The sequence below is a fragment of the Branchiostoma floridae genome, chromosome 1 (assembly GCF_000003815.2).
Source record: "Branchiostoma floridae strain S238N-H82 chromosome 1, Bfl_VNyyK, whole genome shotgun sequence".
In the NCBI taxonomy this organism is placed as follows: domain Eukaryota; kingdom Metazoa; phylum Chordata; class Leptocardii; order Amphioxiformes; family Branchiostomatidae; genus Branchiostoma; species Branchiostoma floridae.
The window spans coordinates 34,800,503-34,812,227 of NC_049979.1; the positions used below are offsets into that span (position 1 = coordinate 34,800,503).

Genomic DNA, 11,725 nt, shown 5'->3' on the forward strand with positions numbered 1-11,725 from the left:
AGTTGTTAGTGGAAAATGATCATTCAATGTGCCTTCCTATAAATGGATAAAGCAAAACCTTTTGCAAAACCCTTTGCAAAACCATGATTGTCCAAGTAAAGTATTGGATAGAAAATAGCAATGTTCCAGCTAATATTCATATCTCACAACATGTTTGTATAGATGTACATGTACATCGCGTCAAAGCTCATCTGACCCGGAAGTTCGAACCTTCTTTCCCAACAACCTCGGAACCTCCTCGTTCCAAAACTTCATTCGCGTCTCTCGAATCTTGACGCCAGCAGATGACGTCACGTCTAACTTGAGGTACTCCTGTGACGACAGAGTGTAGCGCGGCCAGTTTGTGGTGTTGCGCACACGTGCTGATCCTGTTGAGTCATTGGGATCCCTTTGGAATAGGGAGAAGGGGCAAAGTGTCAGAGAAATGACGCATCTTACTCTATAACAAAAATTTACAACCAAGGATTATACATGTACAACAACCAACCATCTGTCACCTTCTTCAGGACAATGCCGATTGGTTCTACTTCGCACTGCAGGAAGGGGTCGCTGTGACGATCGGATTGGTAGTGAATATTAATGAGCTTGCCTCATTTAGAACAAAATTTTCCTTTGGTAAACACAAAGGCTTCTCTGATTGACATCTGGTTTGTAGCGACGCTCATAATACCGGGATCTGTAACGTGGGGAAGCAAAAAGGCGGCCAAACCTTCTTATGCAAAACTCCCCAGGTAAATTATTCTCCCTATAACTGCCAGAGTAGTCAGTAGGGTGGATACTAAGATTCCCGGGCTACTCAGGGTCCCGGGCTAAAAATCCTGCAGTTACACCACACGACCCCACTTAAATGCATGCCGACATACCCGTTCGTGGCGAAGTTGACCCAGTACGCCATCATGTCCAGACTCAGCTCTCGCTCCTCTTCTGTGAAGTTATACTTCCACGAGTCTGGACCCGTCTCGCCCGGCATTAACGGGAACCCGAACAGGTAGAACAAGTCGTCACCGTGGTCGGCCTCGATGTGAGGTGCTCTGGAGGCGAAGTACGAGGTGCGGTGTTTGAACTCGTACTGGTAGACTCGGACGGCATGATCTGTATGGCAGAGAGAGAGAGAGAGAGTAGGTGTTTAGTACCTCCGGGCCTGAAGGCAAAGTACGAGGTGCGGTGCTGGAACTCGTACTGGTAGACTCTGACGGGATGAGCGGTATGACAGAGAGAGAGAGTAGGTATTCAGTACCTCCTGGAAGGTTTGTGGTTGTGTTTGTGTGTTCTATATCTACATCTACTACCTCAAGATCATTTTAAAAGGATAGTATGATAGCGCTTTTCACCGAACTCAGAAGAGCAACCTACATGTACGTTTTGCACTAGGGTCAAGGAAGGTAATTACACAGGCTTTGGTTGCCTCACTGCAAAGTACCTGAATAAGGCAGCTGTCCCTGTCAAAATAGGCCGCCTGGGCCTTTCGAAAAAGAGCGTGCAGACCCGGTTTGAGTTCATTATTCTTTTTCTTAATAATGACTGGTTTTAGCGTACCAGCAGGAGGCTGATCATGGCGGTCGACATTCGGACGAGACATGTAGAAGGTACAAAGAAAGGAGGACAGAAGGAGACAGTAAGCACTGTACCGGTAGGAAAATCATGAGGGTTGACATTCGGAGGAATGAAAGAAATGATACTAACAGTCATTCAGAAGATTCAAAGACAGGAGGTGCGAGAGAGACAGTAGGTACCGTACCGGCAGGAAACTTATTGAGGGTTGACATTTGAACGAATGATACAGTGACGTACATTTAGAAGATACAAAGAAAGAAGTAGACAATAGGTACCATACCTGCTGCTGCCTGAGCCATCAGAACGGTCGGTGCTCTGAACCATGTGTCTATCCCAATCTGAACGTACTGGTCACGTATGGCGATCTGGTCATCCGGCCTGTCCGGGTCCATGTACTGGTCAATCACAGGCTGGACAATCAAATTGACATCACTGCCCTATGGACAAGGAGGTCTTTAAAGACAAAGGCATTCGATATATTGCTAATCGAGGGAAAGACGAGATAGATACAAATCGACATCTAAATAAAGAACATCATATTATTCTTCAGGCGTTTTAACGCCTGAGGAATAAAATGACGTATAAAAAAACGCATCAAAAGTATGGAAAACATTTTGGCCTTTATTAACTCATACATGTCGAAAGCTCATTTGAAATATCTTAAGCTATAATTGAAATATGATAGTGTGCATGATTTGTATGTAGAACTATACTAATGGCTTCGGCCCTAAGAAGTCACCAAAATGCAAAAAGAGGACTGAGTTCATTATTACTTCATAGGCAGCAGGCGTAGAGGAGCAATAGATATTACATACATTTGCATATCGTATCGTGATACTACTAGCACAGGCCTTACCAAGAACTGATCGGTATACCACAGCAGTTCAGTCGGAAGAGTGTCTTCGAATTCCGCCCTGGTCATTCCATCTTCGTCCAAGACTATGTTCATGTTGGGCGATTGATTTCCAAACTCGTTGCTGTTACTTCCCAGCAGATAGTCGACCTTATTCACTTGCTTTTTGGTCATAAGATCCTGTGTAAAACAATCCAAGACTTGGTCAAAGTTTTACCCTGGAAACCAGACTTTCAGCCAGAATCTCTTTGGCAGTATGGCCTATCATACAAATGTAAGCAGGTCTTCCCGAAAACCTTAGATATAGTATCGCAAGGCCGAAAAACTCTCCGCGTCTGATGAGTCCCTGGAGTGCTTATCTAAGGTCCTCGGGAAGAACTGCCTTGGCTGTCGAACAGATTCTTTGCCGGCCTTGGCTAAAAGTCTGTCTTCCAAGGTATCAAGTCAAGTCTCTGTCGGGAGGTGCGTTCAATAAGCTTGCGACTGCATTCGTATAAAAACAGCGCTAGCATTCCGGCGCATAGTTTACTAGTAGTATAGATAGTATGTACAGTACTTACTGGTTCATTGTACAGGGTATGTTCCAATTATATCTCTTTTCAACAATTACAATAAGCTGTGGCTTAACATCCTTTGAAAGAACTGCAACCCAGATATAATGGTCTATGAGGATATCATGGTAAACTTTAGTAACGATTGATACCCATGGACTCTCTGGGAGAAACTTGTCCCCAACAACTGGGGATCCATGTCTCATGAAAAAGGTGAAGTCTGCAACCACTTCGGCGACATCTTGACCTGGCTTCCTGTGCAAAAAGGAAACGACACAATCACCTTTCCATTCACAATCTCTTTAATCTTTTTCCTCCGATACACTTAAGCCATAGATTCAGATAGATTGTTTTCCTTAACGGTGGTTATGTTCGATTGTTGCAGAAATATAGGCATGGCGTCCCACCAAAACGTGACAGGAAGTAATTAAAAGGCCAAAAGGTCAGAGTAGCGGAAGTGACAGGAAGTACAGTTCAGAAAGGATAGAATTAGATGACGTATCAACCTTGGCTCAGACACCTGACAGACATTCCAGCAGGTCAGGTCAGGTCATGGGGTCAATGGAAGTGGCTACCTATTCACGGATTGCCTGTTTATGTTTCTGTAGTAATAATTGCCGTAATCACCAAGAGTGACAGGAAGTGATCACATATAATGTAAATCAAAACCTTATTTCGTAAATTCAAGTAACTACATTAACACAAACCATACGAAGAACTCTGGATATTTCTTTTAGGTGTGAGTCCCTCGATCTCTTGTTATAGAGGTTAAAGACATTTGCTTTTTTTGTGATATAAAGATTTAAGATATGTGTATAAAGATTCATCATGCAATGCAATTGACAAAAATATGAACGGGAATACGAGATGTTTGTTTTACCGTATGCCAAAAAGCAGTTACTCAAGCAACTGGATATGACTTAAGAGACGGTTACATGTTTCAGATGGTATCCACCATCTTTCGTCAGTGACACTGAAGTGATCTGAAAGAAGCTGAGTGGTCTTTTATACCCTAACCATGAACAAAGACAATTTTAGATGTCCAATAGGAAACATTGTAAGACGATGTCAAGCTGAAGATAATTTGGGTTCCAATAAAAAGCAAAGGTAATGTAAAGTCAAGGACAATTATGGATTTCAATAGAAAGAAAGCTTGCGTTAACGTACTCTCGAAGACAGCTCATCATCTCGTCGTAAGAGGACGTGGTGCAGTTCAACCCGCCAGCAAGGTACTCCGTCCTTCTGATGTTCCCCTTCTGTGTGATGGGCATCCCCGCCACGCCGCTCTGAGAGATGGCCCGGTGGAACAGCCCCGTTGCCATGGGAGACAAGACGAGCAGGGAGACGGCCCAGCCTCCTCCGGACTCCCCGAAGATGGTGACTCTGTCGGGATCTCCTCCGAAGTTTCGGATGTTCGCTTGTACCCACTGAAGAGCTTTTATCTGTTGATATAGGATGATATTGTATGACACGTTTTCAATGCCAACTTTAAGAGTGAGCGTTGGCCTAATCTTGTTGACTGCTAGAGGTCTTGGAATCACTAAAGCCATCTGGATGTACTGTGTAGAAACAAGAACAGCTTACTCTCCAAGCAGAGGCTTGGCTCCGACCGTATTTTGTTTTTACGTGTTTATGTGTTTTTGTTGGCCGTTCCATTTTGAGGACAATGAAGATAATGGCACAAAATAGAAAGCCCGATAAAACGCCTAGAAACACGTCAGAAACAGCTCGAGTTGATACCCTGTTTCGAGAGTAGAGAGAGCTGTCTACAGCCGTCATGCATTAGCGGATGATGTCTGCGAATGATTGATTGATTGACATATTGATTGATTCATAATATAATCTATACTCCCTATATATCTCAGTATAAATGTATGCTCGCTCGATTTAAACAGACGGAGAAAAAGACCTTACAATTTTTTGGTTCAAGAGCTGAAATTTCGTCTCATGGAACCAATGAGACTAAATGACGACTTAACACTTCATGATAGATACACTTGAAGGAAAATTTTAGGAAGACGAACTGACCACATCGAGAAGACCAAAGTTGCCGGGAGCGTCCTCCTCCAGTGTCGGCAGGAAGCCCAGGTTCCCTACGCGGTAGTTTATGGTTACCATGACGACGTTATTGAGTGCTGTGGGGATCTCTGCTGGGTACGTGTCTGCACTACCCATAACCATAGCACCACCATGGACCCACACCATCACCTGAAATACACATTGTATTCGTATTGGGTCACAATTTCAAACCGGCACCCGGCCGGACAGTTTTAGCGATCGAAAAGTACAAAAAGACAAAAAAAAAAACATTGAATGCAAAAAAGAAACGTATGTGAGAAAATACATATTGCTTCATATATATGGTGTATATTTTGTATATTTCGTGACCAGCCCCTCCAGCTTTGTCCTGCTACTTACTACATAGTGTGTACTTCTGATGGCTTCAGAACTCGAGAGCTGACGAGTGTTGTATATTTTGTACGGTGGGTGTTTTCTATTCTGTCTCTAGCTTGCTCTGTCTCTCTCTCTCTCTCCCTCTCTCTCCCTCTCTCTCTCTGTCTCTCTCTCTCTCTCATACAAATCATTGTGTAATATATATCAGCGCGTGCAAATATATTCATATTCTGCTGTCTTTGTATAGAAACAGCGTTAACGAGTGACTTTGGTTGCCTCAAGATCATGACGAATTTAAACACGGCAATAGGTTTCCTTTCCTCACTAGACATTTTGGATAGTAAAGTCTAATACTGTAAATGCAGAAATGTTCGCGGTACCGGTGGATTAATGTTCGCGGTTTTCGCGGCGACCACTTCACCGCGAACTTAAATCCACCGCGAACATTTTTCTATAATGGTATTAGATCGCAGTATATGATGTTACCGCGAAATTAAATCCACCGCGAAAAGTCATTTTTCCCGCTACCGCGAAATTAAATCCTCGCGAACTTAAATGCATTTACAGTTTGCTGAAAGACACTGGCTTTACTGACCGGCAAGTTGGAAGTGGAGGAAAGTTTGGAAGTGTACACGTTCAGAAACAAGCAGTCCTCACTGCTGGAGGTGCTGCGCCAAAAGAGCATTTCCTTGAAAATAGGGTCCTCCAATCCGAGTTCCTCGTAGGTCGAGAAGTCCATCATTTGGGGGCATCTGCTGCCAAAGTCGGTGGCGTCCCGAACGCCTGTCCAGGTACTGGGGCCTTGCGGAGGGCGCCATCTGGCGGAGATGGAGAAAAGTGCAGATATATTCAAAGTGCTGCTTCTAGCCGTTATATGATAGACATATAAACGGAAGAAGGTGAGACACAGTACTGGTTGTGAAAAAAGAATATTTTATGCTGTATCAACCTGACAAAATTATTTTCGATTATAAACATCTTATTGTGTGTGATTGCGATATGAATGAGTGAACTTATAATTTTAGATACAGCCCTTTTGGGAATGATTTTGGCGCGAAAAATTTGTCAGCACTCGGTTTCAAGTTTGAACGCCGGGTTTTCTTGTGCTGAAAGCGTCTTACATTTAACACTTGAAATCAAGCCACCGAGTGCTGAAAATTAGAAGGGCGAGGTTTTCGTAGCTTTCCGTTTGTTTGGTCAGCAATGATGTACTCCCCACCACAAACAATAGACGCTATCAACGATATTTGTCTTCTACGTACCCGCTTTTCAAAGTTTTCCGGGCGTGCAGTTTGTCCTTCCAACAATGCACCATTTTCCTTGATTCAATCATACACTCTCAGGGGTATTAGGCCATAATTATTTGATTATACGGATGACATCGGACATCAATGTTTGTCCGTTTAAAAACAAGATTCGACCACACTGCAAATCGTACAAAGCGGCTGTAAAACGATTGAAAAAAAATCGGGAAACAGATAAAAAATATCGTAAACTTCCAAAGTCGAAGAAAATGTGAAAGAACAAAAATTAATTGTTTGGTAGACGTATACTAAATTTATATACTCCATGTTTCTAGCCATTCGCACAACTTTGATTTAATAACAACGGTAATTTTTGGACAGACGTTTTTGCACGTTAGCATCAGTTTTAGGGCGCCCATAGAATATCATCCGTATAATCGATTCAGCATGGCCTTACCAACGTTACAAAGTATTTAATATACTGTAATATACTGTAAATGCAGAAATGTTCGCGGTGGTTTTATGTTCGCGGTTTTCGCGGTGGACACTTCACCTCGAAATTAAAACCACCGCGAACTTTTTCCATGGCAGTAAGAGACTACAGTACATGGTGCTACCGCGAAATTAGAACCACCGCGAAAAGTCCCTTTTCCCGCTACCGCGAAAACTTACATGCATTTACAGTATGTGTCTATTTACAGTCACGTAATCTGCCATTCATACATTAAGACCCCTACCTGAGGTTCCCTACAGGTGGGGCGGCGTAAGGAATCCCCTTGAAGGTGAAGATGCGGTCAAAGACGGCATTTCTGACAACAGAGGACGTGTCGACCTCTGACCCTCTCACGTCTCCATAGGTGGTGGATACAACAGCGGCATCTGAGACAGACATTAGGTGGTTCAATGGTTAGGGTTGTTGGCTCTCTCTACCTATTTCCTTATTCAAAGATCAACTTGGAAGGTGAGAATGAGTACCCCGGTTCTTCGGTTGGGGACGTCATCTCAGACGGGACTATACCGGAAGCCACTTGTTTGAGCCAAGACATACCCTCGAGCACACTTCCGGTCTTACCTACCGTACCAAGCTATAGGAGCTTTCACGAAACAAAGCTTGTACCTACTGTAAAGAGCTGGTGTGTCAATCGCAAAAGGTAGCTTACCGGTTCATATGCAAAACAAGTAAACAAGTCTTGAATCCTTGGAATGACCTTCTTGACAAAGGCAGAGAGTCTGTTATGATAGCACCTGAGCCTCGCAGGCATGCGGGCGCTGCAGCAGCTCGTTAATATATAGTTATATATCAATACATTGAACGACCTGTCACACCTAACATTTGCACATCTGACTGCAAGCGTTATTTAAAGCTATCTAGCGAGGATACACCTACAGTACTTGATGTCAACGAGGTCAAAGGTAAACTACGTGAGTCGCAACAATGGAGGGTCACCCAGTGCCGAGAATGTAAATTAAACTTACCTGATTCCAAAGTAAATACAGTGAGCGCTGAGAAGGCCACAAACGTACAAAGACCTCGAGAACTACTGCAATAAAGGGCCATTTTGTCTTCAGCCACGCAGCGTTGTACGCCTGAATGCCGCTGCGTCTGAGCACTGCGCCGGGTATTTGAAGTAACCGGGTCAATAGATTGTATTGATTTTGTAAACCAAACCATTACGTCACAGTGCACATTTGAGGTAGCGACCGACAGGGCATTACGTGAAAAGACCGATAGGGCGGGACATAAAACTGCTGCCAGGACCTATTAGTAAAATGTCAGCATTCGCATATCGCATTTTGAGTACACGCCTTATGTACATTGTATCTCACTCAATGTTAGACTACAACATTTAGCTTTACGTATACCTTCTCAAAGAAATATTATAATGTTTTCGTGTGTATTTGGGTGTAATGCCGTTCGTGTGTATTTGGGTGTGTTTGTGTGTTTGTTTGTTTGTGAAAAGCATAATGAAGAAGCTCTAAATGGGTCTTAATGATATTTTGTATGTGATGGCAAAACGAAGGACAAGTTCGGCTATGGTTAACCTTCCCTGGTGGTTTTCCGTGGTACTGCTGCAGTTTTCACATCATCGTGTTCTGGACATCCCATAACTAAAGACAAAGCACTATGCTACATAATCTGAGTGGTTCAAACTGTCAATAGTAAGGATTGCATGACAATACACAAGGTGCAAAATTAAAATCAACTGTTTGTGTAAGAAATAATGCGATTTTTTAGAAAAGCGGTATGGATGGATGGATGGATGGATGGATGGATGGATGGATGGATGGATGGATGGATGGATGGATGGATGGATGGACTCCATCATATTTGAGTAACATAGAGATTCTCTGCCACCTCATAGACTATAGTTAGTAGCACAACAACATCCCGAAGAGCGCTAGAAGTGGAGATTTTGCCGCGCCGGCGCTTGCTGACCGGCAGCCCTAGTCTCCAAGCAGATTTTACGGTGCCATAAGATAGTATCAAAGCTGGCCAAGGAGTATAGCTGGCCAAAGGGAGTCAAACGGGCACCTCTGGTCGCATACACAGTCCTAGGACGGCTTCACTCCTCTGGCAGCTTTTGATGCTATCTTTTGCCGTAGGATCTGCTTGGAGATTAGGCCGCCCCACGACATTTTGATGACGCATCTGTAACGTTAAGTATTTGTGATCCCGTAACCAGAGAATCCAGGCCTGACAGAATCTATACATTTTATTCCTAGCCGTTCTTCTGCAGCAGTAACAGGGTGGAAATATTATTAGAAAAGTCTGACAATTCACAGTATTGTAAACAAAAAAAATATTATTCTATCAGGACGGTGTGACCATGTTGATTACCAGCTTTACATTGCCTGTATTTATTTATTCCATTCCTTGGATCAGATCTAGCACCATCATTCGTGCCTGTCACCATAGACATACTGAAGAGCCGATTTAAGCTAGGGATCGGGCACAAACCCGCCGTACTTGCAAGTGCGTGCTGTCTACGTGCCAAAACGTGGGCAATCTTCTCCCGTAAGTGGTAAGTACCGCCTCCATACGAACTCGTAGGGAATCCGACGGATTTTGGAGCACGCAGACACACCGTAGAACGTTACGTGTAGCCAAAACTTTGTGTGCCTGCTCTTGCCAGTCGTTCCCAACGTTTTCAGAAATACGTGGCGGACGTGGCCTCCCAAAAAAACGTACGGACAAATTGCACGTACGGCGGATTGTGCCCCTAGCTTTACGTGCACCTGTTCCTTGTTGTGAGTTGGAATGAAGGTTTCGAAATGTATTTACCTTCCCGTATCTGTTGACTGTTGAAAAGAATTTACCTATTGTGCAAGCGTTGCTACAACCATGCGATCGCGTCTGACAATTCACAGTATTGGAAACGAATCTGAAGGCTGATTGTTGCGCTAACAGCCTACCAGAAATAATTCTATTTGCTCACCACAGGAGGCATCGTTTGCTAAACATACTAGTAGTTAAGTGGGTAATGAAGTTTAAATCAGGTAATGTGAACAGAGCACTTCATCGTATTTGCAACGCTCTACAAAATACAAGTCTAACCAAATCTCTGCACAAGAGTCTGAACATAAACAATGTATCCTGTGTCTTTTGATCATTGTACGTTTACTTTGTAAGGTTATACCTGTTCCTATGTGTACGGAATAGCATTTATATTAAAAATAATACTTGTTTCCTTTACTATGGTACACCTTATCCATATACGAAGAAGACTGTAGCTCTCAGGCTTGTTTAGAACTATTTAACAACTACATTGTACCCGCTATGGACAATATTATCGTGCTATGAAATTGGTTGAAGTTTGATACCGTGGGACATCGACCTACGGGAATGTACGTGACCTGGTCCCTTTGTTTCTCCTATTGTACGTGTACGGTCAGTCTGTGCCCAACCCGAAGCCCTTACAGGTGTGCGTTTGCAATCGGCAACAACCCAACACGCCAACAAGACGACGTAGGTCAAAACAGTAGGTAAAAACCTACTATATTTGATGTTTAAAGGGTATCCAAGGCTACCGCGTCGTCGCATCTTGCCTGTGTCGGTAACAGGTTGCAGAGTCCAAGGTAAGTTTCGTTTTCCAAAACTTGTTCAATGATTCATGGCGATTTACATGCTCAAGACCAATTACCATAGGGTAAAAGCCTATAAAAGTGAGTCAGCTTTGGACGAATTTTAGGTGACGAACGAAGCTCTCTTAAAACAATGCAAGACTGCGTGTTCTGAAAGGGGCAAACAGTTCTGAAAAACAGTGTTTCGTACATTTACAACAAAGGACTAGTTGATTAACTTACATATTATATTAACTTATGTTAACTTGATATATGCCAGCAGGAGTCAATCTAGTTTACAGTAGGTCTATGTCTGGGTAACGTTGAACAGAATGTTGAAAAATGAAATAAAAAACTGCATCTCAAAAAACGTTTGAGTGCTGTTGATTTTTTTTCACACCCCAAAGACTTGACCTATCCGGACATCCGAGAACCTTGTACATGGAAATCTAAAACTTGTTATGAGAATACGAAAAGCCACTTTTGAAAAGTCAGGAAATTGACTTTTCATGTGCGTCATCCAACATTCTTCGGTACTCAAGTTGCATTTATGTTTGTGTTTTAGTTGTCATGGAGCAAATTTTGGGAGGTGAACATTAGAACATAAACAATGTCAACAGTATCAATAACCTCGGAGTTACTATTGTATAACATTGGTGAAAAGGTTTCAGCCTGCTGCTGACATATTTAGATATTTTGTGATAACTTACTTTGCTTGATAACGGACGCATGTTTAACGTTGTCTAGCAACTAGCTCGTGTCAAATTTCAAATCCCACTTATTTGTCACGCAGTTAATCTTTCTCTGTAAAGCACGTTCTTCCCGGAAAGACTCGTTGAACTTCGAGAACGGCCACAGCTCTGTAGGGACGACAACGACAGTGTCAGACAAACATGGCGGGACCATCCGCAAGGCTTTTTCTGCTTGTGATGCTTCTTGCCATGGCCGTGTCGTCTAGTACAACTACTACAGGTGGGTTGTTTATATATTTAGCGAGATGTGCTGAAAGTGACAAAACGTAACTTTTATGGTAGATTATGAATGGTTCAGGGATACAAATTAAACTA

At 43.0% G+C, this 11,725-nt stretch overlaps 1 protein-coding gene across 1 annotated transcript; it reads right to left on the reverse strand.

The window, feature by feature from the left end:
* Positions 1 to 37: 37 nt before the first annotated feature.
* LOC118420304 (liver carboxylesterase 1-like) lies at positions 38 to 6,167 on the reverse strand. Its single transcript, XM_035827045.1, has 8 exons — positions 5,948 to 6,167; positions 4,987 to 5,166; positions 4,126 to 4,400; positions 3,111 to 3,213; positions 2,411 to 2,587; positions 1,835 to 1,991; positions 864 to 1,092; positions 38 to 388 (listed from the first exon to the last, which is right to left on the reverse strand). Exons 1-8 carry the CDS (start codon positions 6,092 to 6,094, stop codon positions 181 to 183), a joined length of 1,476 nt encoding a protein of 491 aa, XP_035682938.1. The 5' UTR covers positions 6,095 to 6,167; the 3' UTR covers positions 38 to 180.
* Between the last annotated feature and the right edge of the window lie 5,558 nt (positions 6,168 to 11,725).

What these genes read in the sequence shown, in the direction of transcription:
- LOC118420304 (XM_035827045.1), bottom strand. Translation starts at nt 6,094, where the DNA reads ATGATGGACTTCTCGACCTACGAGGAACTCGGATTGGAGGACCCTATT. An exon ending in GGTATACCGATCAGTTCTTG is followed by an intron (nt 1,992 to 2,410) that starts GTAAGGCCTGTG and finishes CCTTGTCCATAG; the next exon opens with GGCAGTGATGTCAATTTGAT. An exon ending in GTCAACTTCGCCACGAACGG is followed by an intron (nt 389 to 863) that starts GTATGTCGGCAT and finishes CCTATTCCAAAG; the next exon opens with GGATCCCAATGACTCAACAG.